This window comes from Heptranchias perlo, chromosome 5 (genome assembly GCF_035084215.1).
Source record: "Heptranchias perlo isolate sHepPer1 chromosome 5, sHepPer1.hap1, whole genome shotgun sequence".
NCBI lineage: Eukaryota > Metazoa > Chordata > Chondrichthyes > Hexanchiformes > Hexanchidae > Heptranchias > Heptranchias perlo.
The window spans coordinates 95,481,819-95,508,341 of NC_090329.1; the positions used below are offsets into that span (position 1 = coordinate 95,481,819).

The 26,523-nt window shown below is 48.3% G+C and overlaps 1 protein-coding gene across 1 annotated transcript in view; it reads left to right on the plus strand.

Moving 5' to 3' along the window:
* Positions 1–26,523, plus strand: part of sgk1 (serum/glucocorticoid regulated kinase 1) — an 88,487-nt gene that overhangs the window by 34,527 nt on the left and 27,437 nt on the right. Inside the window, exon 3 of the mRNA XM_067984852.1 lies at positions 1,107–1,307. Coding sequence (XP_067840953.1) covers positions 1,107–1,307 — 201 coding nt within the window. The remainder of the gene's footprint in view (positions 1–1,106; positions 1,308–26,523) is intronic.

Below are 26,523 nucleotides of genomic sequence, written 5' to 3' on the forward strand. Positions count from 1 at the left end.
CTCAATATCCTTATTAAAAATGCTTATTTTTGTTGATAAACCCATTTGCAGCTGTATTAATAAAACTGCACCAGGTTACCACTCTTAAATACATCAAGGAATACTATTTAACAGAAAGAAAAAGAAACTATTACATTCCATTACGCTGCCTGATTGCACACGTTCATGGAAGATTTTACTTTTGTGATTATGCAAATGCATTTTTAGAGGAAACTTGAAGCCTAACCTAACCAGCACAATTTCAAGTGCATTTTGGGATTAATTTCCCGATTGCGCCCAAAGCAGAAACTCTACCCATTTTTCTGGAATGGGTGCCAGCGCAATCAGGTGCTGTTAATTATCATTAATGTGTCAGACTCTAAAGTTAAATACAGACATGCAGATTAATCTTGGCAAGTCTTTTCCTGCAGTGAATAATTTTGTGCATTCATGTATATAATGGCAATTGATTTCAGGAACACACTCATAACAAGTTCACTTTTTAAAAGGCTATATATTGGACAGTATAGTTACTGATGCTGGTATGGTACAATGGGCCAGATTTTGCTGCAGCAGAGCATCTAACTCTGTCTGCCGTTAGTTAGACTTGCTCCTGCACCCTTCAGCTCAAAACATTTTTGCCCACAAAGCTGCTGAAAGTGCACAGTGAGGGAAACAAAAGGACATGTTCTAGTATAATTTAAAATGTATTATGGTTATTAACTTTTGAAGAAGTGGACACTGAAATAATCTGTTTATGCACATTAATGTGACTTGCACACGTGTTCATTGCTTGTTTATGCTGTGTATGTATACATGCATTCAAATATGTATGTGTTACAATTCTGGCCTTTTCCCATAAGTTTTGTCTTGTGTTCATGGCAAAAGGTTAGTTTCATGTAGTGTATGGATTAGCATGCCAAGGATTAACAATTAACTCCTAATTGCAATATTTAGTTCAGGGGAGATCATGTGGGGTGTCCACCATGTTCTCCTGCCAAATGTTGAACTGTCTGAGTCTGATGTAGCTAATTATTCTTGTTGGTCTATTCTTTAGCTTAAAGAAACAGGAAACAAAGTCCAGTGGCCTTGCAAATAGCCTTCAATTTGTTATTATCTTTGTATAGGTCAGAAGATGGAAGAAGAGTGACAAATTCAACCCAGGCAAAATGCTGGCAATAAACACAGATGATCCAGATTCCTGTACATCTCAGATGAGCAAAGTCCCTAAATTAACAGCTCAGTCATCCGTAATGGAATGCCACTGTTGCCAAGGGAAAATTACTCATAAATCTGATGGATCATGGGAAACCAAAAAGAGCTCCAAGGTATAGCAGTTAAAGTTGTACAAATCTAATTTAAAGAGTAACTGTCTTTATCAAAACTGTATGATTTTTTTTGTTTGGGAAAGAAGTGACCTGTAACCTTTTCACCATGACGTTACATGCAACTGATAGCATGATGTGGATCACTGCCATTTATCTCATCGTGTCACGGGTTTGCAAACAAAAAAGAACTTGCATTTATATAATGTCTTTCATGTCCTATGGGCAGCCAATTTATTACTTTTGAAGTGCAGTCACTGTTGTTTTATAGGCAACTGTCTATGTTGTATCGCCTTTCAGAGACATATTTTGCATTTAATATAGTCATGGCACTTTTTATAGAATGGTTCTTATATAGTTTCTCTATTAATGAGGGAACCATAAACATTGCCATCGACGTAATGGTACATCAATGAGTTAGTGTTACAGTCAAGCACAATTTTGCTTTGTATTTATTTTACCAAAAAATATTTAAGTGAAGTGATATAATAATCTAGATTAAATATATACATTGAACAAGACACAAGAGCCAAGTTACTAATTTACAGCTTGGGTCTGGACCTAGATACATATCTATTGTTTTAACTGGGCAATCTGGTAGCTAAATGGTCATGAGTCCCTTGACCAGAATTAATTCTGTTCCAAAGGGTAGGTAGAGGTTATTTTCTTTGATGTTAGGTTAGATTTTAAGAATCTGTGCTCCTGGTGGACAAAGCTTTTCAGAGGTCAGTAGGTCCCACAGGATTTTCCGTCCCTGCAGGTGTGCAAATTCTTTAAATTTACCCTGTTATCTGTTAATGAAGTGAATTATCTATAAATTATCATAAGTGGACTTTGCACATGGGGATGAAAACAAGAGACTGTGGGGTGGATTTTAATTATCGGGTGGCCGGCTGGTGGAGTGTGCTGGAAAGAGGCCCGGCCTGTTTCGAGGGCCAGGCCTCATTAACATATATGCAGCAGGCTTTGGGTGCCAAACCGGTGTCCCGAGGCAGCTTGCTGGCACCAGACCGGCACAATATCAGTTGACCTAAGTATATATGTCTGGCTATTGTGATTTCTAGGCAGTCAATGTAAGCCAATCAAAATTACAGTTTGATAGTCATATCAGACAAGGCTCAAGAGAATACTATAGACCATTATCAGAATGAATTGTCATCTAAATATATTAACTTCCAGAGCTTTATATTTCTATTTCAATTCTAATAGTAATACAATTCACCTTATACCAATGGACATAGCCACATTGGTCTTGTATACCATCGGAAGCTTGATTACTTGTAATCAGGGATTTCCTATTGAAGAGTGGAGGAAGTCAATCCCCTCTTAATTGGGCCATTTTCTTCCATAAATGTTAATTTGACATTCCATTTACTGTGGTAGGCCACACCATTATGACCCAGTGTTTGTAATGTCTCAGACTATTATTAATCACAAGATTGATATTTGCTATTGAAGAATAGTGACAATAGTTTTACACAAACTTCAATGATTTAAAATGCTGAGGTAAGGCTGGGTAGCTCATGAATAATTTGATTTATGTCCAACCAGCTCTGCTAATAATCTTGAAAGAAGGGAAATGTTATTTGAGAATTCATTATGCAGGTGTGTACTGGAGGATCCTAAAGTGGGCCATGCTTTAGATTTGTCAGCAGCAAATACTTCCATGTACTTTGACAGACTTCACCAGCACCAGAACAAAAAGATTTTAACAAAGATTTATTTGCCACCCCTCGTGTAAACACGGTGTCACGGTAACATGGAGAATCTAAAAAGCATTGACCAGTTTAAATAAAAACATTGGTGCAAATAAATGGGAGAAAAAGATGGATAATTCTGAAGTATCTGCTTTTCATTCACCAGTACTGACGTCTAGCAATGTTTTGTAAAAAGCCTGAAAATGATACTGATATTATCATTTCAATTTTAGACACAATCATAAATATTAATCCTTATGGTGATATTTTGTAGTTAGAAGTACAAATATCAGGATTTATGCTTTATTTGGTTAACTGATTGGACAACTTAGGGCCAATTTTCCTGACCCGTGTCCCTGGGAAATGCCACCTCCCAGCATAGAGGTCAGGAAAAAGGAGTGGAGATCCAGTTCATCGGGTCACTGCCCCTTTTCCATAGCCCAGGAATGACAGGACTTTCCTGGGGACAGAGCCGGCCCTGTGCCGACAGTGTCGCAGGCCCATCAGAGCTATGCAGATGAGGCGAGAAAGAACGTTCCCAGCCTAGCGCCACATTTTCTGGGACTATCACCCATCGGGTGTCCGGTGCAGAGGCACCCAGAAAATATGGCACTGTGGCCTGCTGCCAAACCCCTGATTCCTGGAGGCTCCGTGAGGAAACTTGGGGGCAGGCTGAAGATTATCAGGTAGGTTGATTTTTGCAGCTTGAAACTTTCCTGCCCCTTCTACCAGTGCTAGGCCTTGCTGGGGATTTGGAAGCCTGCACGGGAATGTCCCCAGGCCATTTAAAAAGGCCTGGATATGAAATCCTGGAGCTTCTAGGCCTGGACAGGAGCAATGTGCCTTTGGTGTGCTGCTCCTGTCCAGCACAAGGGTGGGGAAGGCAAGAAAATCTGTCCTCTTATCTGTTCATATATTCGTTTGGAGTCCTCCTTTGTGAGATGTGGTAGGTAGGCACTTTTGGTGTTAACAATCTTTATTTACCACTGTCAAAAAACGAAGAATCTTAATTGGTATTTTAATTAACTTGTGTTATTCTCTCGAAGCTGTATTTAATATTGTTGGGCTGTAAGGAGCAGTAGTAATTATTTTTATTGAGAAACCAAGGTGAAGGGTAAAGGCACCACCAAGGTTGAAAAGAGTAAAAGAAATGATGTAGTTCAGGATTAGATGGCTCCAAGCTTGGGTTTTAAAAGTCTGAAAATTGTAGGAGGATAAAAGATATGGAGAAATAAGGAGTTCTACAGTTTTTAGATCCAGGGAAACAAATGAGTAGGAGACTGTGTAACGAGTCTTGAATTTAATACAGTCAGGATGCAAGGAGGCAGAACAATATAGGGTGGCATATTTAGAGATTAGAAGTAACAAGAGCACTGACCATCATAGTACCAAGAAAACAGAGAAAGATAAAAGGCCGGATTTTAACCCTGCCTGCCCAGCGCTGCTTCCTGCAGCATTCCCGATATGTTCGTGCCCGCCGCTATTATATCTGCGGGGTTTCGGCAGCATCGAGGCCGCCCGCCAGGGACACCATTAATATTTAAAAATCGGGGTTCACTATTGTCATTTGGACCCTGATGCATTTTAACTGCCGATCACAGTTGATGCTCAATGCCAGGCCTGCCTATGAAACCTAGTGGTAGGCAGGATCGTGGCCTGAAGAGGTTAAATATTTCATTTTTTGATGGTTTCTTTTTGTAAGCAGGAGTGCTCCTCCAAGCCCCACAAGGAAACCTTGGGCTTCCCTCCCTGTCCCCCAACCACAATCGCCTCCAGACCCATCTCACTTAGTGCTCCCACCTGTAGTATTTTGCCCAATATGATGCTCACATTCTCTCCCTGTCTCTTCCCTAAGTCCAGAGAGTTTTAAGAGTAGGTAAATGTACACTGGGATACTGAACTTTAACCAGCTAAAACCTTTCAGTTTACCAGAGCAGATCAATGGTTAGCGTCCTGCTATTTATCCAAATGGGACCATCCTACCCACTAAGGCTTTCGACTACAGGGTTATCCAGGGCCAAGTGGGAAGCACCAGTGACAGGGCTACCCCTTCCAGTTTCCATTAGTGAGCCAGGATGGCTGGTTTATCATCAACAGTAACGATACAGACTACAGATGTGGCTGGCTCAGGTATTGGATTACCAAGTCTACCATTGTGGTTGACTTAGTTATGAACTTTAATCATCAGGTGAGTCATCTTGGACCCCAAAGAGACCCACTTACATTCTCCCCAAGTCAGGATAGGTACTAGCTGGTCGTTAGGCAACTGGCAAGAGCAGAGCTTGAGCTTATGCTATGTGGGCAGTAGGTATTAGGAGGGCCATTTTTAAAATTTGTTTTTGGGATGTGGGTAACACTGGCAAGGTAGTATTTATTGCCAATCCCTACTTGCCCTCAGGTCAGACCAGATAGGGGAGGCAGGATCCTTGAACGCCTTCAATATTTATGACAATCAGCAGATTTCCATAGCTACCCATAAAATATCAGAGCGGTGCATTAACACCATCCTTTGACTTTAACATGGACACACACTAAATCTCACTGAATGATGGTTCCACCAGTTGGAGTACGGAACCAGTTGCAGGTGCAAAGCTTCAGCCCAGTCATGGTAAGCCTTTTTTTAAATTCATTCATGGGATGTGAGCGTCGCTGGAAAGGCCAGCATTTATTGCCCATCCCTAATTGCCCTTGAGAAGGTGGTGGTGAGCCGCCTTCTTGAACTGCTGCAGTCCGTGTGGTGAAGGTTCTCCCACAGTGCTGTTTGGTAGGGATTTCCAGGATTTTGACCCAGCGACGATGAAGGAACGGCGATATATTTCCAATTCAGGATGGTGTGTGACTTGGAAGGGAACGTGCAGGTGGTGTTGTTCCCATGTGCCTGCTGCTCTTGTCCTTCTAGGTGGTAGAGGTCGTGGGTTTGGGAGGTGCTGTCGAAGAAGCCTTGACGAGTTGCTGCAGTGCATCCTGTAGATGGTACACACTGCAGCCACGGTGCGCCGGTAGTGAAGGGATTGAATGTTTAGGGTGGTGGATGGGGTGCCAATCAAGCGGGCTGCTTTGTGCTGGATGGTGTCGAGCTTCTTGAGTGTTGTTGGAGCTGCACTCATCCAGGCAAGTGGAGAGTATTCCATCACATTCCTGACTTATGCCTTGTAGATGATGGAAAGACTTTGGGGGGTCAGGTGGTGAGTCACTTGCCGCAGAATACCCAGCCTCTGACCTGCTCTTGTAGCCACAGTATTTATATGGCTGGTCCAGTTAAGTTTCTGGTCAATGGTGACCCCCAGGATGTTGATGGTAGCAGATTTGGCGATGGTAAAACTGTTGAATATCAAGGGGAGGTAGTTAGACTCTCTCTTGTTGGAGATGGTCATTGCCTGGCACTTTTCTGGCGTGTATGTTACTTGCCACTTGTTGTCCAGGTCTTGCTGCATGTGGGCTCGGACTGCTTCATTACCTGAGGGGTTGCGAATGGAACTGAACACTGTGCAATCATCAGCGAACAACCCCATTTCTGACCTTATGATGGAGGGGAGCTCATTGATGAAGCAGCTGAAGATGGTTGGGCCAAGAACACTGCCCTGAGGAACTCCTGCAGCAATGTCCTGGGGCTGAGATGCTTGGCCTCCAACAACCACTACCATCTTCCTTTGTGCTAGGTATGACTCCAGCCACTGGAGAGTTTTCCCCCTGATTCCCATTGACTTCAATTTTACTAGAGCTCCTTGGTGCCATACTCGGTCAAATGCTGCCTTGATGTCAAGGGCAGTCACTCTCACCTCACCTCTGGAATTCAGCTCTTTTGTCCCTGTTTGGACCAAGGCTGTGATGAGGTCTGGAGCTGAGTGGTCCTGGTGGAACCCAAACTGAGCATCAGTGAGCAGGTTATTGGTGAGTAAGTGCCGCTTGATAGCACTGTCGACGACACCTTCCATCACTTTGCTGATGATTGAGAGTAGACTGATTGGGGCAGTAATTGGCTGGATTGGATTTGTCCTGCTTTTTGTGGACAGGACATACCTGGGCAATTTTCCACATTGTCGGGTAGATGCCAGTGATGTAGCTATACTGGAACAGTTTGGCTAGAGGCACGGCTAGTTCTGGAGCACAAGTCTTCAGCACTACAGCCGGGATGTTGTTGTGGCCCATAACCTTTGCTGTATCCAGTGCACTCAGCCGTTTCTTGATATCACGTGGAGTGAATCGAATTGGCTGAAGACTGGCTTCTGTGATGGTGGGGATATCGGGAGGAAGCCAAGATGGATCATCCACTCGGCACTTCTGGCTGAAGATGGTTGCAAACGCTTCAGCCTTGTCTTTTGCACTCACGTGCTGGACTCCGCCATCATTGAGAATGGGGATGTTTGCAGAGCCTCCTCCTCCCGTTATCCTGGATGTATAAAGGCATGGTCTCGTACGGGCTTCCAGTTAATGCAGCTGTCAATAGGTAAAGAAGACCTAATGGTGGAACCATTAACCAGTGGTGGCTGATGATTAGACTCATGATAAACTAACTGTAAATGTTAAGTTATCACCAATAGTGATACATTGCAGTGAAACCCCCATACTAGACAATTCAGACAAGGTTTCTTGCAATCAATAAGGAGCAACTATTTCATCTGCAAACAATTGCCAACTAAAATTTTCCAAATGCTTTATCACCAAAAAAGCCCATTCTGCATTTTAGCACATTTTCTTTGCAATATACAGTAAGGAGGGAGTGGCCCTGGGAGTCCTCAACATTGTCTCCGGACCCCATGAAATCTCATGGCATCAGGTCAAACATGGGCAAGGAAACCTCCTGCTGATTACCACCTACCGCCCTCCCTCAGCTGACGAATCAGTCCTCCTCCATGTTGAGCACCACTTGGAAGAAGCACTCAGGGTAACAAGGGCACAGAATGTACTCTGGGTGGGGAACTTCAATGTCCATCACCAAGAGTGGCTCGGTAGCACCACTACTGGTAGGCCGAGCTGGCCGAGTCCTGAAGGACATAGCTGCCAGACTCGCCTGCGGCAGGTGGTGAGCGAACCAACACGAGGGAAAAACCTACTTGACCTCGTCCTCACCAATCTACCTGTCGCAGATGCATCTGTCCATGACAGTATTGGTAGGAGTGACCACCGCACAGTCCTCGTGGAGACGAAGTCCTGTCTTCGCACTGAGGACACCATCCAACGTGTTGTGTGGCACTACCACCGTGCTAAATGGGATAGATTCAGAACCGATCTAGCAGCTCAAAATTGGGCATCCATGAGATGCTGTGGGCCATCAGCAACAGCAGATTTGTATTCCAGTACAATCTGTAACCTCATGGCCCGGCATAGTCCTCACTCTACCGTTACCAACAAACCAGGAGATCAACCCTGGTTCAATGGGGAGTGTAGAAGAGCATGCCAGGAGCAGCACCAGGCGTATGTAAAAATGAGGTGCCAAACTGGTGAAGCTACAACACAGGACTACATGCATGCTAAACAGCGGAAGCAACATGCTATAGACAGAGCTAAGCAATTCCACAACCAACGGATCAGATCAAAGCTCTGCAGTCCTGCCACATCCAGTCGTGAATGGTGGTGGACAATTAAACAACTAACGGGAGGAGGGGGCTCTGTAAACATCCCCATCCTCAATGATGGCGGAGTCCAGCACATGAGTGCAAAAGACAAGGCTGAAGCGTTTGCAACAATCTTCAGCCAGAAGTGCCGAGTGGATGATCCATCTCGGCCTCCTCCCGATATCCCCACCATCACAGAAGCCAGTCTTCTGCCAATTCGATTCACTCCACATGATATGAAGAAATGGCTGAGTGCACTGGATACAGCAAAGGCTATGGGCCCTGACAACATCCCAGCTGTAGTGCTGAAGACTTGTGCTCCAGAACTAGCTGCGCCTCTAGCCAAACTGTTCCAGTACAGCAACATCACTGGCATCTACCCGACAATGTAGAAAATTGCCCAGGTATGTCCTGTAAACAAAAAGCAGGACAACTCCACTCTGGCCAATTACCGCCCCATCAGTCTACTCTCAATCATCAGCAAAGTGATGGAAGGTGTCGTCGACAGTGCTATCAAGCGGCACTTACTTACCAATAACCTGATCGCCGATGCTCAGTTTGGGTTCCACCAGGACCACTCGGCTCCAGACCTCATTACAGCCTTGGTGAGGTGAGAGTGACTGCCCTTGACATCAAGGCAGCATTTGACCAAGTGTGGCACCAAGGAGCCCTAGTAAAATTGAAGTCAATGGGAATCAGGGGGAAAACTCTCCAGTGGCTGGAGTCATACCTAGCACAAAGGAAGATGGTATTGGCTGTTGGAGGCCAATCATCTCAGCCCCAGGACATTGCTGCAGGAGTTCCTCAGGGTAGTGTCCTAGGCCCAACCATCTTCAGCTGCTTCATCAATGACCTTCCCTCCATCATAAGGTCAGATTTGGGGATGTTGGCTGATGATTGCACAGTGTTCGGTTCCATTCGTAACCCCTCAGACAATGATGCTGTCCGTACCCGCATGCAGCAAGACCTGGATAACATCCAGGCTTGGGCTGATAAGTGGCAAGTAACATTCATGCCAGACAAGTGCCAGGCAATGACCATCTCCAACAAGAGAGAGTCTAACCACCTCCCCTTGACATTCAACGGCATTACCATCGCCGAATCCCCCACCAACAACATCCTGGGGGTCACCATTGACCAGAAACTTAACTGGACCAGCCATATAAATACTGTGGCTACAAGAGCAGGTCAGAGGCTGGGTATTCTGCGGCGAGTGACTCACCTCCTGACTCCCCAAAGCCTTTCCACCATCTACAAGGTACAAGTCAGGAGTGTGATGGAATACTCTCCACTTGCCTGGATGAGTGCAGCTCCAACAACACTCAAGAAGCTTGACACCATCCAGGACAAAGCAGCCCACTTGATTGGCACCCCATCCACCACTGTAAGCATTCACTCCCTCCACCACCGGCGCACTGTGGCTGCAGTGTGTACCATCCACAGGATGCACTGCAGCAACTCGCCAAGGCTTCTTCGACAGCACCTCCCAAACCCGCGACCTCTACCACCTAGAAGGACAAGGGCAGCAGGCACATGAGAACAACACCACCTGCACGTTCCCCTCCAAGTCACACACCATCCTGAATTGGAAATATATCGCCGTTCCTTCATCGTCGCTGGGTCAAAATCCTGGAACTCCCTTCCTAACAGCAGTGTGGGAGAACCTTCACCACACAGACTGCAATGGTTCAAGAAGGCGGCTCACCACCACCTTCTCAAGGGCAATTTGGGATGGGTAATAAATGCCGGCCTCGCCAGCGATGCCCACATCCAATGAACGAATAAAAAAAAAAAAATTGATATCTATTGTTGGTAGTGTTTCCTTTTTGATTTGTAGACGGAGCACCGGTGCAATACCCCCTCCCACCCTGCCTGAACCCCAACAACCTCTATTCCTGAGTGAGTAATAGTGTCACCCACCTTGTTTCCTCCTCAACCAGAGACAGTGCTGCCTCGGACTAACATACTGTATACTGTATACTGCAGCTAAAGAGCTGTCAGCTGGTATTATTAAATGTCTGCTCAGTGCATACCAGTGATCCATGAATTTAGTTTTAATACATTTAATTGGAACCAGATTTCAATCTGCACACAAACATCCTGTAGGGCATGAAAATGCTGACAAGGTACAATGAAAAAAAATGTGGAAGTGATGACTCATTGAGGCGTCCTTGTTTCATCTTTCCCCGTTTGCTTTATATTCTCGATGTTCTTTTAAAAATATTAGCAATATATACAGTTCTTACGATAGGTTTTACAGTACTATACTTTTCTTCTGTAAATTGAAATTGAAAAGAGGAGATTATCTGGAAACGAGTGAAAGAGTATACGGAACCAGAGTTATTGGGGGGAATTTTAACTTCCCCCCCCCACACCCGGCGGAAACTGGTCCAGTGGGAGTTAAAATTGAGCATTTTAAATTCCCGCCTCGGGGCGATTTCAACGCGACTGTTTCTTTCGGGTGGCTGAGGGCCCTGCTTGAATCAAGCGGGAGATACATATATTCGGCATCTACACTCTCCAATCCCGGCCTCCACACCCGTCCCGAACAATGCCGCCCTCCCTCCCGATCACCGCCACCCTCCCTCCCAATCACCGCCACCCTCCCTCCCGATCACCGCCACCCTCCCTCCCGAACACCGCTACCCACCCTCCCTCCCAATCACCGCCGCCCTCCCTCCCGATCACCGCCACCCTCCCTCCCGAACACCGCTACCCACCCTCCCTCCCAATCACCGCCACCCTCCCTCCCGATCACCGCCACCCTCCCTCCCAATCACCGCCACCCTCCCTCCCGATCACCGCCACCCTCCCTCCCGATCACCGCCACCCTCCCTCCCAATCACCGCCACCCTCCCTCCCGATCACCGCCACCCTCCCTCCCGATCACCGCCACCCTCCCTCCCGATCACCGCCACCCTCCCTCCCAATCACTGCCGCCCTCCCTCCCGATCACTGCCGCCCTCCCTCCCGAACACCGCTACCCACCCTCCCTCCCGATCACCGCCACCCTCCCTCCCAATCACCGCCGCCCTCCCTCCCGATCACCGCCACCCTCCCTCCCAATCACCGCCACCCTCCCTCCCAATCACCGCCACCCTCCCTCCCGAACACCTACTCACCCTCCCTCCCGAACACCGCTACCCACCCTCCCTCCCAATCACCGCCGCCCTCCCTCCCGATCACCGCCGCCCTCCCTCCCAATCACCGCCACCCTCCCTCCCGATCACCGCCGCCCTCCCTCCCAATCACCGCCGCCCTCCCTCCCGATCACCGCCACCCTCCCTCCCGAACACCGCTACCCACCCTCCCTCCCAATCACCGCCGCCCTCCCTCCCAATCACTGCCGCCCTCCCTCCCGATCACCGCCACCCTCCCTCCCAATCACCGCTACCCACCCTCCCTCCCAATCACCGCCACCCTCCCTCCCAATCACTGCCGCCCTCCCTCCCGAACACCGCTACCCACCCTCCCTCCCGATCACCGCCACCCTCCCTCCCAATCACCGCCACCCTCCCTCCCGAACACCTACTCACCCTCCCTCCCGATCACCGCCACCCTCCCTCCCAATCACCGCCACCCTCCCTCCCAATCACTGCCGCCCTCCCTCCCGATCACCGCCGCCCTCCCTCCCAATCACCGCCGCCCTCCCTCCCGATCACCGCCGCCCTCCCTCCCGATCACCGCCACCCTCCCTCCCGAACACCGCTACCCACCCTCCCTCCCAATCACCGCTACCCTCCCTCCCGAACACCGCTACCCTCCCTCCCGAACACCGCTACCCTCCCTCCCAATCACCGCCACCCTCCCTCCCAATCACTGCCGCCCTCCCTCCCGAACACCGCTACCCTCCCTCCCGAACACCGCTACCCACCCTCCCTCCCGATCACCGCCACCCTCCCTCCCAATCACCGCCACCCTCCCTCCCGATCACCGCCACCCTCCCTCCCGAACACCGCTACCCACCCTCCCTCCCAATCACCGCCACCCTCCCTCCCAATCACTGCCGCCCTCCCTCCCGAACACCGCTACCCACCCTCCCTCCCGATCACCGCCACCCTCCCTCCCAATCACCGCCACCCTCCCTCCCGAACACCGCTACCCACCCTCCCTCCCAATCACCGCCACCCTCCCTCCCAATCACTGCCGCCCTCCCTCCCGAACACCGCTACCCACCCTCCCTCCCAATCACTGCCGCCCTCCCTCCCAATCACCGCCGCCCTCCCTCCCAATCACCGCCGCCCTCCCTCCCGATCACCGCTACCCACCCTCCCTCCCAATCACCGCCACCCTCCCTCCCGAACACCGCTACCCACCCTCCCTCCCAATCACCGCCACCCTCCCTCCCGAACACCGCTACCCACCCTCCCTCCCGATCACCGCCACCCTCCCTCCCGAACACCGCTACCCTCCCTCCCGAACACCGCTACCCACCCTCCCTCCCGATCACCGCCACCCTCCCTCCCGAACACCGCTACCCTCCCTCCCGAACACCGCTACCCACCCTCCCTCCCAATCACCGCCGCCCTCCCTCCCAATCACCGCCACCCTCCCTCCCGATCACCGCCACCCTCCCTCCCGAACACCGCTACCCACCCTCCCTCCCAATCACTGCCGCCCTCCATCCCGATCACCGCCGCCCTCCCTCCCGAACACCGCTACCCTCCCTCCCGAACACCGCTACCCACCCTCCCTCCCAATCACCGCCGCCCTCCCTCCCAATCACCGCCACCCTCCCTCCCGATCACCGCCACCCTCCCTCCCGAACACCGCTACCCACCCTCCCTCCCAATCACCGCCGCCCTCCCTCCCAATCACCGCCACCCTCCCTCCCGAACACCGCTACCCACCCTCCCTCCCGATCACCGCCACCCTCCCTCTTGATCACCGCTAACCCCCCTCCCTCCCGATCACCGCCACCCTCCCTCCCGATCACCGCTACCCTCCCTCCCGATCACCGCCACCCTCGCTCCCGATCACCGCCATCCACCCTCCTGATCACCGCCACCCTCGCTCCCGATCACCGCCATCCACCCTCCTGATCACTGCCATCCTCCCTCCCGATCACCGCCACCCTTGCTCCCGATCACCGCCACCCCCCCCTCCTGATCACCGCCATCCTCCCTCCTGATCACCGCCATCCTCCCTCCTGATCACCGCCATCCTCCCTCCTGATCACCGCCACCCTCCCTCCAGATCACCGCCATCCTCCCTCCCGATCACCGCCATCCTCCCTCCCGATCACCGCTAACCCCCTTCCCTCCCGATCACCGCTAACCCCCTTCCCTCCCGATCACCGCTAACCCCCTTCCCTCCCGATCACCGCCACCCTCCCTCCCGATCACCGCCACCCTCCCTCCCGATCACCGCCACCCTCTCTCCCGATCACCGCCACCCTCCCTCCCGATCACCGCCACCCTCCCTCCCGATCACCGCCATCTTCCCTCCCGATCACCGCCACCCTCCCTCCCGATCACCGCCACCCTCCCTCCCGATCACCGCCACCCTCTCTCCCGATCACCGCCACCCTCCCTCCCGATCACCGCCACCCTCCCTCCCGATCACCGCCACCCTCCCTCCCGATCACCGCCATCTTCCCTCCCGATCACCGCTATCGTCCCTTCAGATCGCCCCTCTTTCCTGTCCCCTTTAATGACGTATCTGGGGGCCACTGCTTGTGGCACAGCGGCCCGATCTTCGAGTCGTCTTCTCCAGCGATCCACCTGGGGACGTCTATTAAGTGTCCGCGGCTCGCTGGCTCGATGATAATGAGGCCCGCGGCCCAATATTACGTGCACCTCAAGCCTATCCATTCAGGCGCAGGGAGTGCATCCTGTGTCCGCTGCATGAGCATTTTTGGGCGCACTCAAAGTTCTAGGCCATTGTTTGTTGAAAGACAAGTGTGGTAAGGAGGCAGCAAGTCACTCCATGCATGGTGAATTCCTCAGTTTTACAATAAAGCTGAACTCAAAGTGACTAAAACACTTGGAGCTGAGCCACGTTTTGACTTGTATCATTGAATTCACAGTAATAAAAGTAATTCTGAGCTGGGTCTGAATTTTAATGGGCTTGGATCAGTTTAGTTACTTATACAGTCAGTCCTGGAACACTTTGTTCAGATCTGAGTTTAATGGGCTGGGGTTAGATTAAGGGCAAACAACGAAAGCTGGGCAACATTAGAAATACTCCACATAGTGGGATGCCCCAGGCATAACTAATAAGAATAATATTAACACAAGGAGAGAGAAGAAAACTATGGAATTGTGAATGTACAATAAAATCACGTAGCGTAACTACATGATGTTGGACCTGGGGAAGAACAGCAGGGAATTAATAAGCACAAAACATTCTTCTGTTAAGGGTGCAAATAGGGTTTTCATTATTCAAAGTAATATTGAACCAAGTTTGTTTTGAACTGAACACGATTGCCTGATTTTAACTGGGAGTGAGGGGTGAACGTGGGGCTCGACACTGCCCAGCTCGCCGACATGAGGCCCGGGCCATTTTAACCCCCAGGCCTCATTTAAATATACCAGACCCGACTGCCGCCCGAAGCCGGCATCAATGACATCAGGCTGGCGGGCGGGAGTCAGCCGAGCGTGCCACGAGGCCACGGCCAGAGACCTGCAGGAATGGTCCCTGGCAGTCAGGTAAGTGGTAGTGGTGGGAGAGTAGGCAATTGCCGTCAGGGTTAGGGAAATTCCCAACGGCAATCGCCTACCCGCCGTCCCGCTCCCCCCCCCCCCCCCCCCCCCCCCCGCCCTGCCCAGGTTTCCTTGTGGGCCAGGAGGAACAGGAGTTGCCTCTCCGGACTCCACAAGGACATCATTTTAAAAAAAGATTTTAGGTCCTCTCTTCTGGGCCTGCTGCTCCTTTGCGCCTGGTGCTGCTGGTGAGGCTGTCATCGGGCGCTAAATGCAGTTGTCCAGCGTTAAAATGTAGTCGGGTCCTGAGGACGTCATCAGATCCTGACTTTTGAATTTCAGTGAGGCCCTCGCCTACCTGGTGTGAGGGCCACACTGACTGGCCAGAACACGCCTGTTTAAAGGTCACATGGCCAGCGAGTATCGGGTGAGTAGGTCGCTGCAAGGATTTTAGTATCATAGTATCACAGAATGGTACAACACAGAAGGAGGCCATTCGGCCCATTGTGCCTGTGCTGAAATTTAAACCTCTGCACACCCCATTTTTGTCCGGCGCGGGGGGAATTAAAATCACGGCTTACTTTCTGTCAGTATTAGTGTACAAAAACTCAAAGTGTTCATCTGAAATTCCTTTGTCTGCTGTTTTAACTGAGGTGTTAACTTATTTATTTTAAACAAGTTAAAGACTCCATTAAAATGGCAGGCAAAGGAATTTCAAATGTGTCATCAAGTGGATCCTACTCACCGATAACTTGCTTATTGCTGCTCAGTTCAGGTTCTGCCAGAACCTACCTGGCTCCAGACCTGATCACAACCTTGATCCAGACAGGGACACAAGAGCTGAATGCCAGAGGAGAGATGAGAATAGCTGCCTTCAATACCAGGGCAGTATTTGAGCAAGTACAGCACCAAAAGAAACCCAAACAAAACTGAGGTTAATGGGTGGCAAAGGGAGAGCCCTCCAGAGGCTGGAGTTATACCTGATACATGGGAAGATAATCAGGATTGTTGGATTGTCATCACAGCCCCAAGACATTGCTATAGGGGTTCCCCAGCATCTGCAGCTGCTTCATCAATGTCCTTCCCTCCATCGTAAGGTCAGGAGTGGGGCTGTTCACTGATGATTCTACAGTTTCAATCTTGTTGTCAACCCAATTCGGACACGTGCACATTCCAGTCAATGGTTGGTGACGAAATTAGTGTCGTTACCCATTCAGATATTAGCGGAGCTTCTCATAAACAGAGATAACGGTATTTGTTGTAAGTTTTCAAAACATGCGTACTGATAAAAGATAATCCAATTCTTAAACCTATACCTTCAAATTTGAACCATCAAATTAATTGGTATAACTGTCTGGAGTACACCCTTACTTAAACCAGATTGCAGAATGGATAGGACAGGCCACAAAAGGGGAGATTTAATAGAGGTGTTCAAAATCACAAAGGGTTTTGATCAAGTAAATAAGGAGAAACTGTTTCCAGTGGCAGAAGGGTCGGTAACCAGAGGACACAGATCTAAGGTAATTGGCAAAAGAACCAGAGGCAACATAAGGGGAGAAAAATTTACGAGGCGAGTTGTTATGATCTGGAATGCACTGCCTGAAAGGGTGGTGGAAGCAGATTCAATAATAATTTTCAAAAGGGAAGTGGATAAATACTTGAAGGAGAAAAGTTTGCAGGGCTATGGGAAAAGAGCAGGGGAGGGAAACTAATTGGATAGCTCTTCCAAAGAGCTGGCACAGGCACGATGGGCCAAATGACTTCCTTCTGTGTTGTATCATTCTATGATTCTATGATTCTATGAAAAGGGACATGGACAGGAGAAACAAGGAGATGGACTCAATAAGCCTTTTCCACAGACTAGTCACAGAAAGGACTTGTTGTCAGGCAAAAGGCAGTGTTGGAAGAACAGGGATCTGGAGTTATTTGCATATCTCTAAACAATGCCAAAAGTAATGAATATTTAAATGTTTATCAATGTTTTATCCCTATGACATGTTTAAAGAGCCATCTCCACATTCAACCCTAGGTGTCACTGATACTTTAAGACTGATTTAATTTTTCATTTTTATATGACAAATTAATGTTACTGGAATTTGTATTAGCTGAAAAAAAATCACTTTGTAATATAAACCGAACATCTACTGTTGCAGAGAAAGTGACTTCAAACAAATCAGTTGAAAGGAAGCTTCTCTTTGAGCTGTTGAAAGGGAGCTTCCTTTCTGTTTGAAGTTCATTAACTGGTTTCAGAAGAGAACCATAAGGTTAGAAAAAATGCTAAGTGAGTCCGTTTCTAAAACTATTCATTACAAAATGATTGATGATGAATCCTTAATTAAGGTTAAGAACTTAGTGTTGTTTGTAACAGTCACAATGCTGTTAGCTCCAGACCTTATCTGAATGCGGAGGCTGCACGTACAGTATCCTGCAGGTCATGCTTCTTGAAACTTGTCACATTCTACTTCTTTATTAACAGAAAAAAACCTTCATAATAATCATTGCAAGGAGGGCATGAAAGAGTTAGGGAAATTTCAAACTAAAAGTGATTTAAGGAGTGACCACCAAGCCATAAAGAGCAGGACAGATCCAAGTTCAATCCCTAATCTTTGCTGAGCTACCTGGGCTCAAGTTTTAAAAATTCATTCTCTGGATGTGGGCATCGCTGGCAAGGCCAGCATTTATTGCCCAACCCTAGTTGCCCTTGAGAAGGTGGTGGTGAGCCGCCTTCTTGAATTGCAGCAGTCCGTGTGGCGAAGGTTCTCCCACAGTGCTGTTAGGTAGGGAGTTCCAGGATTTTGACCCGGCGACAATGAAGTAATGGTGAGATGTGTCCAAGTCAGGATGGTGTGTGACTTGGAGGGGAAAGTGGAGGTGGTGGCTTTTCCATGCACCTGTTGCCCTTGTCTTAGGTGGTGGAGATTGCGGGTTTGGGAGGTGCTGACAAAGGAGCCTTGGCGAATTACTGCAGAGCATCCTGTAGATAGTACACACTGCAGCCACGGTGCACTGGTGGTGGAGGGAGTAGATGTTTGAGGTGGCGGATGGACTGCTGATCAAGCGGGCTGCTTTGTTCTGAAGGGTGTTAAGCTTCTTGAGTGTTGTTACAGCTGCATCCATCCAGGCAAGTGGAGAGTATTCCATCACACTCCTGACTTGTGCCTTGTAGGTGGTAGAGAGACTTTGGGGAGTCAGGAGGTGAGTCACTTGCCGCAGAATACCCAGCCTCTGACCTGCACACGTAGCCATGGCTCTTAAGTGGCTGGTCCAGTTGAGTTTCTGGTCATACTGACTTCCAGGATATTGATGGTGGTGTATTCGGCGATGGTGGTGCCATTGAATGTCAAGGGGAGATGGTTAGATTCTCTCTTGTTCAAGATGGTCATTGCCTGGCACTTGTCTGGCGCGAATGTTACTTGCCACTTGTCAGCCCAAGCCTGGATATTGTCCAGGCCTTGCTGCACGTGGGCACGGACTGCTTCATTATCTGAGGGGTTGCAAATGGAGCTGAACACTGTGCAATCATTAGCGAACAGCTCTACCTCTGACCTTATGATGGAGGGAAGGTCATTGATGGGGAGAGTTTAGTGCCCCAGGGCTAGGAAAGGGAAAAGGTCACCCAGGGCTCTCACAATTGATTGCTATCCAGTAACTTCTGCTGGAAAATGAACATGTGAATACTAGATGAGAAGAGGATGGGGCCTAGATGTAATACTCCCCTTGCTTGACACGGAATGAACTCACACATGAAGAACGGTGACATGAATGAGGTACTGGAAGATGTTCAGCACCCGTGGAATAAGGTCCAGCATGAGTCACCACTTCAGGAGAGGAAGGAGGGGAATAAAGAAAAATATAGTGTACAGGATGTGTCAGTATCACCTCCTAATGGTGTTGCTTTGCCTTCTTGCTGAATAACAAGAGGGAAAGTAAACAATATTGTACCCTGCCCGAGGCAAATATAATTAGAAGCCAAATGAGCTGGCGATGAAACAGAGAATGGAATGAGAGGCTGAAAGCAACTGAGATAACATCCTTCACAGCAGCATCTTTTTTATTTAAAGAGACAGACAATCCAACGTGCAACTCAATCCATTCCGCAGTTAGTCTTGTGTAATTTTTCTGCCTTCATCTCTAGACAGAACTCAGTCAACATGTCACCACCATAACCATTAATATAATCTGCCATCAAAATGAAGTAGCTCCAACAGAAAACAATCATAATACACAACGAGTCCTTCTTCACTTGTGCTGTCACCAGAATTCAAGGCGACCTGCCATGGGATAGTTATTTCCACCCTGACAGTTTTTTTTCTGAGTTATCCTTTTGTCTCTATAGTGAAAACAAATAGTATTTCTTAATCTGAAATACTGGGCAGCTGAGTATGCTCTGTTTGTGTGAGTGAAGAAATGTCCAGTTCAGATAGATGTGATTCAACAAGATAGGCTGAGATATATAAGGAGGATTTTTGGAGCACAGGGCTGAGGGATGGAGATGCACTGTTGGCAGGAGGGGGAAGGAAGCTTTCTCCTTCAGGGCTGATTCCTACTTCTGGGGTCAGGGGTCAGATTAAATAAAGTAGCTATGTTAGGGAATACTATGCCTATCTGAGGTGGAGCAGAGAATCTTTTGTCCCCTTTTTCTTTTCTTTCCTACATACTAGATTATAGCAAATGGTGGAAGCAGTGAGTGAAAAAAATGATTATATTGGATCGCTGGTGAATCTGGTGTTATACGTGTTGGGCTGGATAACACCGACTTCGAATCATGGGATTTTACAGAGCGAGGCCATTTGTCCTTTCTGAAAGAGCTCTCCATTTAGTTCCATTCTCCTGCCCTCTCCCCATACCCTTTCAAACCTCTTTTTCAAATATTTATCCGTTTCTGAAAGCTTTTATAAATTCTGCTTCTGCCACTGTTTCTGCTAGAAAATTCTATGTCCTAACAACCTTCTGAATAAAATATGATTGTTCTAACTCTGTTCCTTAGGTGATGATCTTAAATTTATATTCTCCAGTTTCCATATCAATATCCTTCATAATTTTGAACAACCCTATCAACAACAATAACAACTTTCGTTTATATAGCGCCTTTAATGTAGTAAAACGTCCCAAGGTGCTTCACAGGAGTGAGATCAAACAAAATTTGACACCGAGTCACACAAGGAGGTATTAGGACAGATGACCAAAAGCTTAGTCAAAGAAGTAGGTTTTAAGGAGCGTCTTAAGAGAGGAGAGTGTGTTAGAGAAGTGGAGAGGTTTAGGGGGGGAATTCCAGAGCTTAGGGCCAAGGCAGCTGAAGGCACAGCCGCCAATGGTGGAGTGATTAAAATCGGGGATGCGCAAGAGGCAAGAATTGAAGGAGCGCAGAGATCTTGGAGGGTTGTAGGTCTGGAGGAGGTTACAGAGATAGGGAAAGGCGTGGCCATGGATGGATTTGAATACAAGGATGAGAATTTTAAAATAGTGGTGTTCCCAGGCTGGGAGTCAATGTAGGTCAACGAGTGATGGGAGAACGGGACTTGGTGCGAGTTAGGATACGGGCAGCAGAGTTTTGGATGAGCTCAAGTTTATGGAGGGTGGAAGATGGGAGACCAGCCAGGAAAGAATTGGAATAGTCGAGTCTGGAGGTAACAAATGCCTGGATGACGGTTTCAGCAGCAGATGATCTGAGGCAGGGGCTGGGACAGGCGATGCTACGGAGGTAGAAGTAGGCGGTCTTGGTGAAGGAGCAGATATGCGGTTGGAAGCTCATCTGAGGGTCAAATAGGATGCCAAGCTTGCGAACGGTCTGATTAAGCCTCAGACAGTGGCCAGGGAGAGGGATGGAGTCAATAGCTAGGGAACGGAGTTTGCGGAGGGGACCAAAGACAATGGTTTCGATCTTCCCAATATTTAGTTGGCGGAAATTTTTGCTAATCCAGTACTGGATGTCAGACAAGCAATGTGACAAATGAGAGACAGTGGAACGGTCGAGGGAGGTGGTGGTGAGGTAGAGCTGGGTGTCATCAGCACGCCTATGGAATCTGATGTTGTGATTTTGGATGATGTCGCCGAGGGGCAGCATATAGATAAGAAATAGGAGGGGGCCAAGGATAGATCCTTGGGGGACTCCAGAGGTAACGGTGCAGGAGTGGGAAGAGAAGCCATTTCAGGTGATTCTTTGGCTACGACTGGATAGATAAGGATGGAACCAGGCGAGCGCAGTCCCACCCAGCTGGACGATGGAGGAGAGGCGTTGGAGGAGGATGGTGTGGTCAACCCTGTCAAAGATGTGGAGATGCCGGTGATGGACTGTGGTTGACAAATGTAAAGAATTTTACAACACCAGGTTATAGTCCAACAATTTTATTTGAAAATCACAAGCTTTCGGAGATTACCTCCTTCGTCAGGTGAGTGAGTCACCTGACGAAGGAGGTAATCTCCGAAAGCTTGTGATTTTCAAATAAAATTGTTGGACTATAACCTGGTGTTGTAAGATTCTTTACATTTGTCAACCCTGTCAAAGGCTGCAGACAGGTCGAGAAGGATGAGGAGGGATATTTACCACGGTCACAGTCACATAGGATGTCATTTGTGACTTTGATGAGGGCCATTTCAGGACTGTCAAAGGGGCAGAAAACTGATTGGAGGGATTCAAACATGGAGTTGCAGGAAAGATGGGCACGGATTTGGGAGGCAACAACATGTTCAAGGACTTTGGAGAGGAAAAGGAGGTTGGAGATGGGGCGGTAGCTTGCAAGGACAGAGGGGTCAAGGGTGGGTTTTTTTTGAGGAGGGGTAGGATGACAGCAGATTTGAAGGGGGACAGTACCTGAGGAGAGGGAACCGTTAACAATATTAGATAACATGGGGGCCAGGAAGGGAAGTTGGGTGGTCAGCAGTTTGGTGGGAATATGGTCGAGGGAGCAGGAGGTGGGTCTCATGGTCAAGGTGAGCTCAGAGAGGGCATGAGGGGAGATAGGAGAGAAACAAGACAAAGATGTGAGTTCAGGGCTAGGGCAGGGGGGGGGGAAGTTTGGCTTGGTGGGCTAAGGAAGGGAGGGAAGTGGCAGAGGAGTTCTCCACTTTATTCTAAAGATGCTTACTGTTGGCTTTTACCAGAATCATTAATCTTCCCTCCCTGCCATTAGGCTGCAGCATTGTCCCACACCTATGTATTAAGTTTTCAATGGTTAGTTTCTTGAGAGTGGAGGAACCGGGCAATAATGTCATTAGCTTCAGTCGTTGGCAAGACAGAATGTGGGAGCTGACAGATCTTGAGGTTTCATTTTAAACAAATACATTAATTATGAAGGAAATATAGACTGACATTATGGTCCCGATATTTACTCGGAGCCAAGAAGAGGATTTTCGGACGGGAAACCCAGAAGTAAGGGTTTCTCTCATGTCCTGCCAAATTTAACGGCAGGACATCTTTTACATTTTTTCAACAGGTTTCCTGCCTGACAGACAGCCAGGTTGACAGGTTGTGTCTGTCCAGCTGGAAAGTAGCCGGGAGACGGACGTCTGGTAAGTCTGACATCACAGCGGGTGTGGGGGGGAACGAACATCACGGGGGGTCGAAAATCGCATGGGGGGAAACGGACATCGCAGGGGGAAGCGGAGTCTCGGGGGGATTCAGATATCGTGGGGGGATTCGGACATCGTGGGGGGAATCGGACATTGCGGGGGCGGCGGAATTGGACATTGTGGGGGGTGGGGGAATCGGACATCGTCGGGGGTTGGGGAGTCGGACATGTTGGGGGGGGTTTGGACATCATGGGGGTGAGGAATCAGACAATGCGAGGGGCGGGGGAATTGGACATCGTGGGGGGGGCGGGGGAATCGGACATCACGGGGGGCGGGGGAATCGGACGTCCGGGGGCAGGGGAATCGGACATCGTGGGGGGGCGGGGGAATCGGACATCGTGGGGGGCGGGGGAATCGGACATCGCGGGGGGTTTGGGAATCAGACATTGGGGGGGGCGGGGGAATCGGACATCGTGGGGTCAGGAGAATCATACATCGTGGTGGGGGGGGGTCATTCAGACATTGCGGGGTTGGCGGGGGTCGGCCAATCACAGGGGTCCGATCACGTGGAGTTTTGCTTGGTGGACTGTGGGGAAGCACGCATGCCCCTCCTGGCCCACAAACAGTGCAATAAAGGCACTTACCTTATGGATCCGGCCCTTCCCGCCTCCTTCTACCCGCTGGGATTCCTGCGGCCTGGGAATCCTGGCCTCCATGTGTTAAAAATAAAAACTGAGTTAATATGGAGGCACGCGGCCTCCTTAAAAGATTTTAGTGACCGACCTGCCTCCTGAGAGCGGATTAGTTGCCCCCCCCTCCTCTCCCACCTCCGTTAAAACTGGAAGTGGGCGGGTTGGAGACGAGTTTGAGAATTTAAAAAATATTACCCTCAACCCACCCGTTCTCGGTGTTTAAAATTCCCCCCTATATATATATTATGTAAAATACTTGACAGACGCAGTCTATGAGCCTCTCAAACAGATTTTTTGAACTGCGAAATCTTTCTGCCACCAAATAATGTGATTTAATATAACTGATTCCAGATGACCGTGCACCTGATCCAAGCAGATATTGGATTTCAGCTGAAAGTAGGATTCCAGTGCACAATTTTCTTCCCATTCACGCTTACTATTCCCCAATGATTTTATTTTGTTCCTCTGCATGTTGCTGATTGCAAGGCCAGAGTATGCAGCCTTTTTTTTTGCACAGCAACAGATTCTTTGTCAAAGATGATATTTTCATTATAATAAGGCCTGTATTTCAAATTCTTTTATTAAAAATAGCCTTTCTTTTACACACGTATTTCGAGTAGCGTAATCAGTGATGTAGGACTCTAGCCAGTTTGTTTCTTGAACAAGGTTTAGTTCAGAAAACTATTTCAATCTATTTCATCCAAGCCAATACTTGGCTGCTAATCCGGATGCTCCTCCCATCCCTTTTCCACAGCAGTGTTCCTTATTTCAAGATTAAAGATTAACATTACTGATGTAAGAGCTGGGTTCCAGCTCACGCTCTGAGCTTTAGTAGCTTGAGTGGTGAAATATAATCTTTACAGTGTGCTGGTTTTGCTGACGTAAGGGTTTTAACATGTTCGCTTCTGAGAGTTGGTATAACTGACATTAGTGATAGTTTGCGGCCTTTACTGTGTCAAGGACTAAAAGACATTCAGGACATCGCCCAGCCTAGTCTCTGACCTTAGATGACTGCCGGGAGTTCTGAAAAACTCTATTCAGTTTGGTTTGGAATCTCTTGGTCAAGAGCTCGTTGGTCAACGTCTTGCAGTGATGTGAATGCCAAACTATACGTTGTAAGAAACAGCAATAAAATCATGGGGTGGGCAATTTTAACCTAACCTGCCCATCGGAAAATGGCCGGGATCGGGTGCAACTCTGGTTTTACACCCCGCCCGATTTTACTCTTCACTGAAGTCAGTGGAGAATAATATTGGACAGGGTGTAAAACCAGTGTTGCACCCGATTCCATGGGATTCCCGTTCGGTGAGTTAGGTTAAAATGACCATGGTGCCGCCCAGTGAGATGGCACCTCATTTACACCTGACTGCTCTTAAAGGCAGACAGTAGTCAGTGGCACTTTCGCCAAGGGTCCATTTATAATATGCATTTATCATCACTGCAAAGCAGTTTTGAGTTTTCAGTGATGCTAAAGTTAAAAATAGCCTTCCCGTTACATATACAGGTTGAGTAGTGTAATCAGTGATGCAGGACTCCAGTCAGTTTGTCTCTTACACATGTCCAAGGTTTAGTTCCAAAAATTATTTAAATCTTTTTCATCCAGGCTATTACTTAGGTAGCGGACTGGATGACCCTAAAGTCAGGGATGTTTTGCGACTCTCTGCAGGGATTTGTCTCACACTTCTTGGGTTTTACACCACACCGGAGTGGTGTCGAAATGGATTTTAAGAACGCCCCAGGGGTCTCTTGGACCATCCGGACACATTTTAAACCTGCTTGGAGTAATTTGAATATTAAAACAGTGCGGATGCTGCCACCTGCACTTTCTAAACATTGCAGGTGAATTTCCTCAGGGCTTCTCCCGCTTGCTGCGTAACTTTAGCAGAAGTTTGGCAGAAACCTCGTTTACACAAGTACATTGCAGCAGGAGCAGTGAGGAAATTCACTCCCCATAGATATTAGTCAGTGGAAGCAGAATTCTGAGTATGCTTATAACCACGCATTCACAGAGCTCTCTCCTCGACAGGAGAATTGGAATTCTAGCCGAGCAGGAGTTAAGCAATGTAAACGGTGTACTGCCTGGCTGGAACCTATACTGCAACTACTGGTCTGAGACTGGAGCACAAAACCTTTAAAGTAGCAAAATGTCCCAAGGCGCTTCACAGGAGCGTAAGCAGACAAAAAATTGACACCGAGCCAAAGAAGGAGACATTAGCACAGGCGGCCAAAAGCTTGATCAAGGAGATAGGTTTTAAGGAGCGCCTTAAAGGAGGAGAGAGAGGTGATGAAGCGGAGAGGTTTAGGGAGGGAATTCCAGAGCTTAAGGCCTAGATCGCTGAAGATAGAATTCTTAACTTTTAGCACCAACTGCAATGCTGCCCAAGGTTGTTTGTACTAATCTACATCTCGGACTGCAGTTCTACCAAGCATGATTCCAGTGTTCAAGTTTTGCATTCCTGTCTGCTTGTATATTGACCATGTCAGTATCTAATGTGGAATATAGTTCCTGCATGCTTTACTGCACTGAAAGTCAACCATAACTCATTAACGACAATTTTTAATTGTTGGTGCAACAAAATTCTTTCCTAAAGCTAGATGTTAGAAATTGCAATTCCCAACCACACCTGTGATCTTATTTGGAAAGAACAATTCTGGCAGTGCCACATCTTCTAATACTGATGTTACTCTTGGGGGAGATTAGGAGAATTTTTTTTTACACAGCGAGTTGTTATGACCTGGAATGCAATGCCTAAATGGGTGGTGGAAGCAGATTCATTAATAATTTTCAAATGGGAATTGGATATATGCTTAAAAAGGAAAAATTTGTAGGGAAAGAGCAGGGGAGTGGGACTAATTGGTACCGCTTTCAGAGAGACGGCACAGGCACGATGGGCCGAATGGCCTCCTTCTGTGCTGTCTGATTCTATGATGTGGTGAATGCACGTTCTGGCTTCAGCAGAAGGATGGATTGCTTTATGGCATCGGTAGCTGGAAGTTTTAAGCAGAGTGTGTTGATGGATCAGGAATAGTGATCTTTCTGAGAAATTCTTTTTGACATGAAGTACTATATTGTTTTTCAGACTAGAGGTATAAAGACATAACAATGGGAGATGTGGAAAATT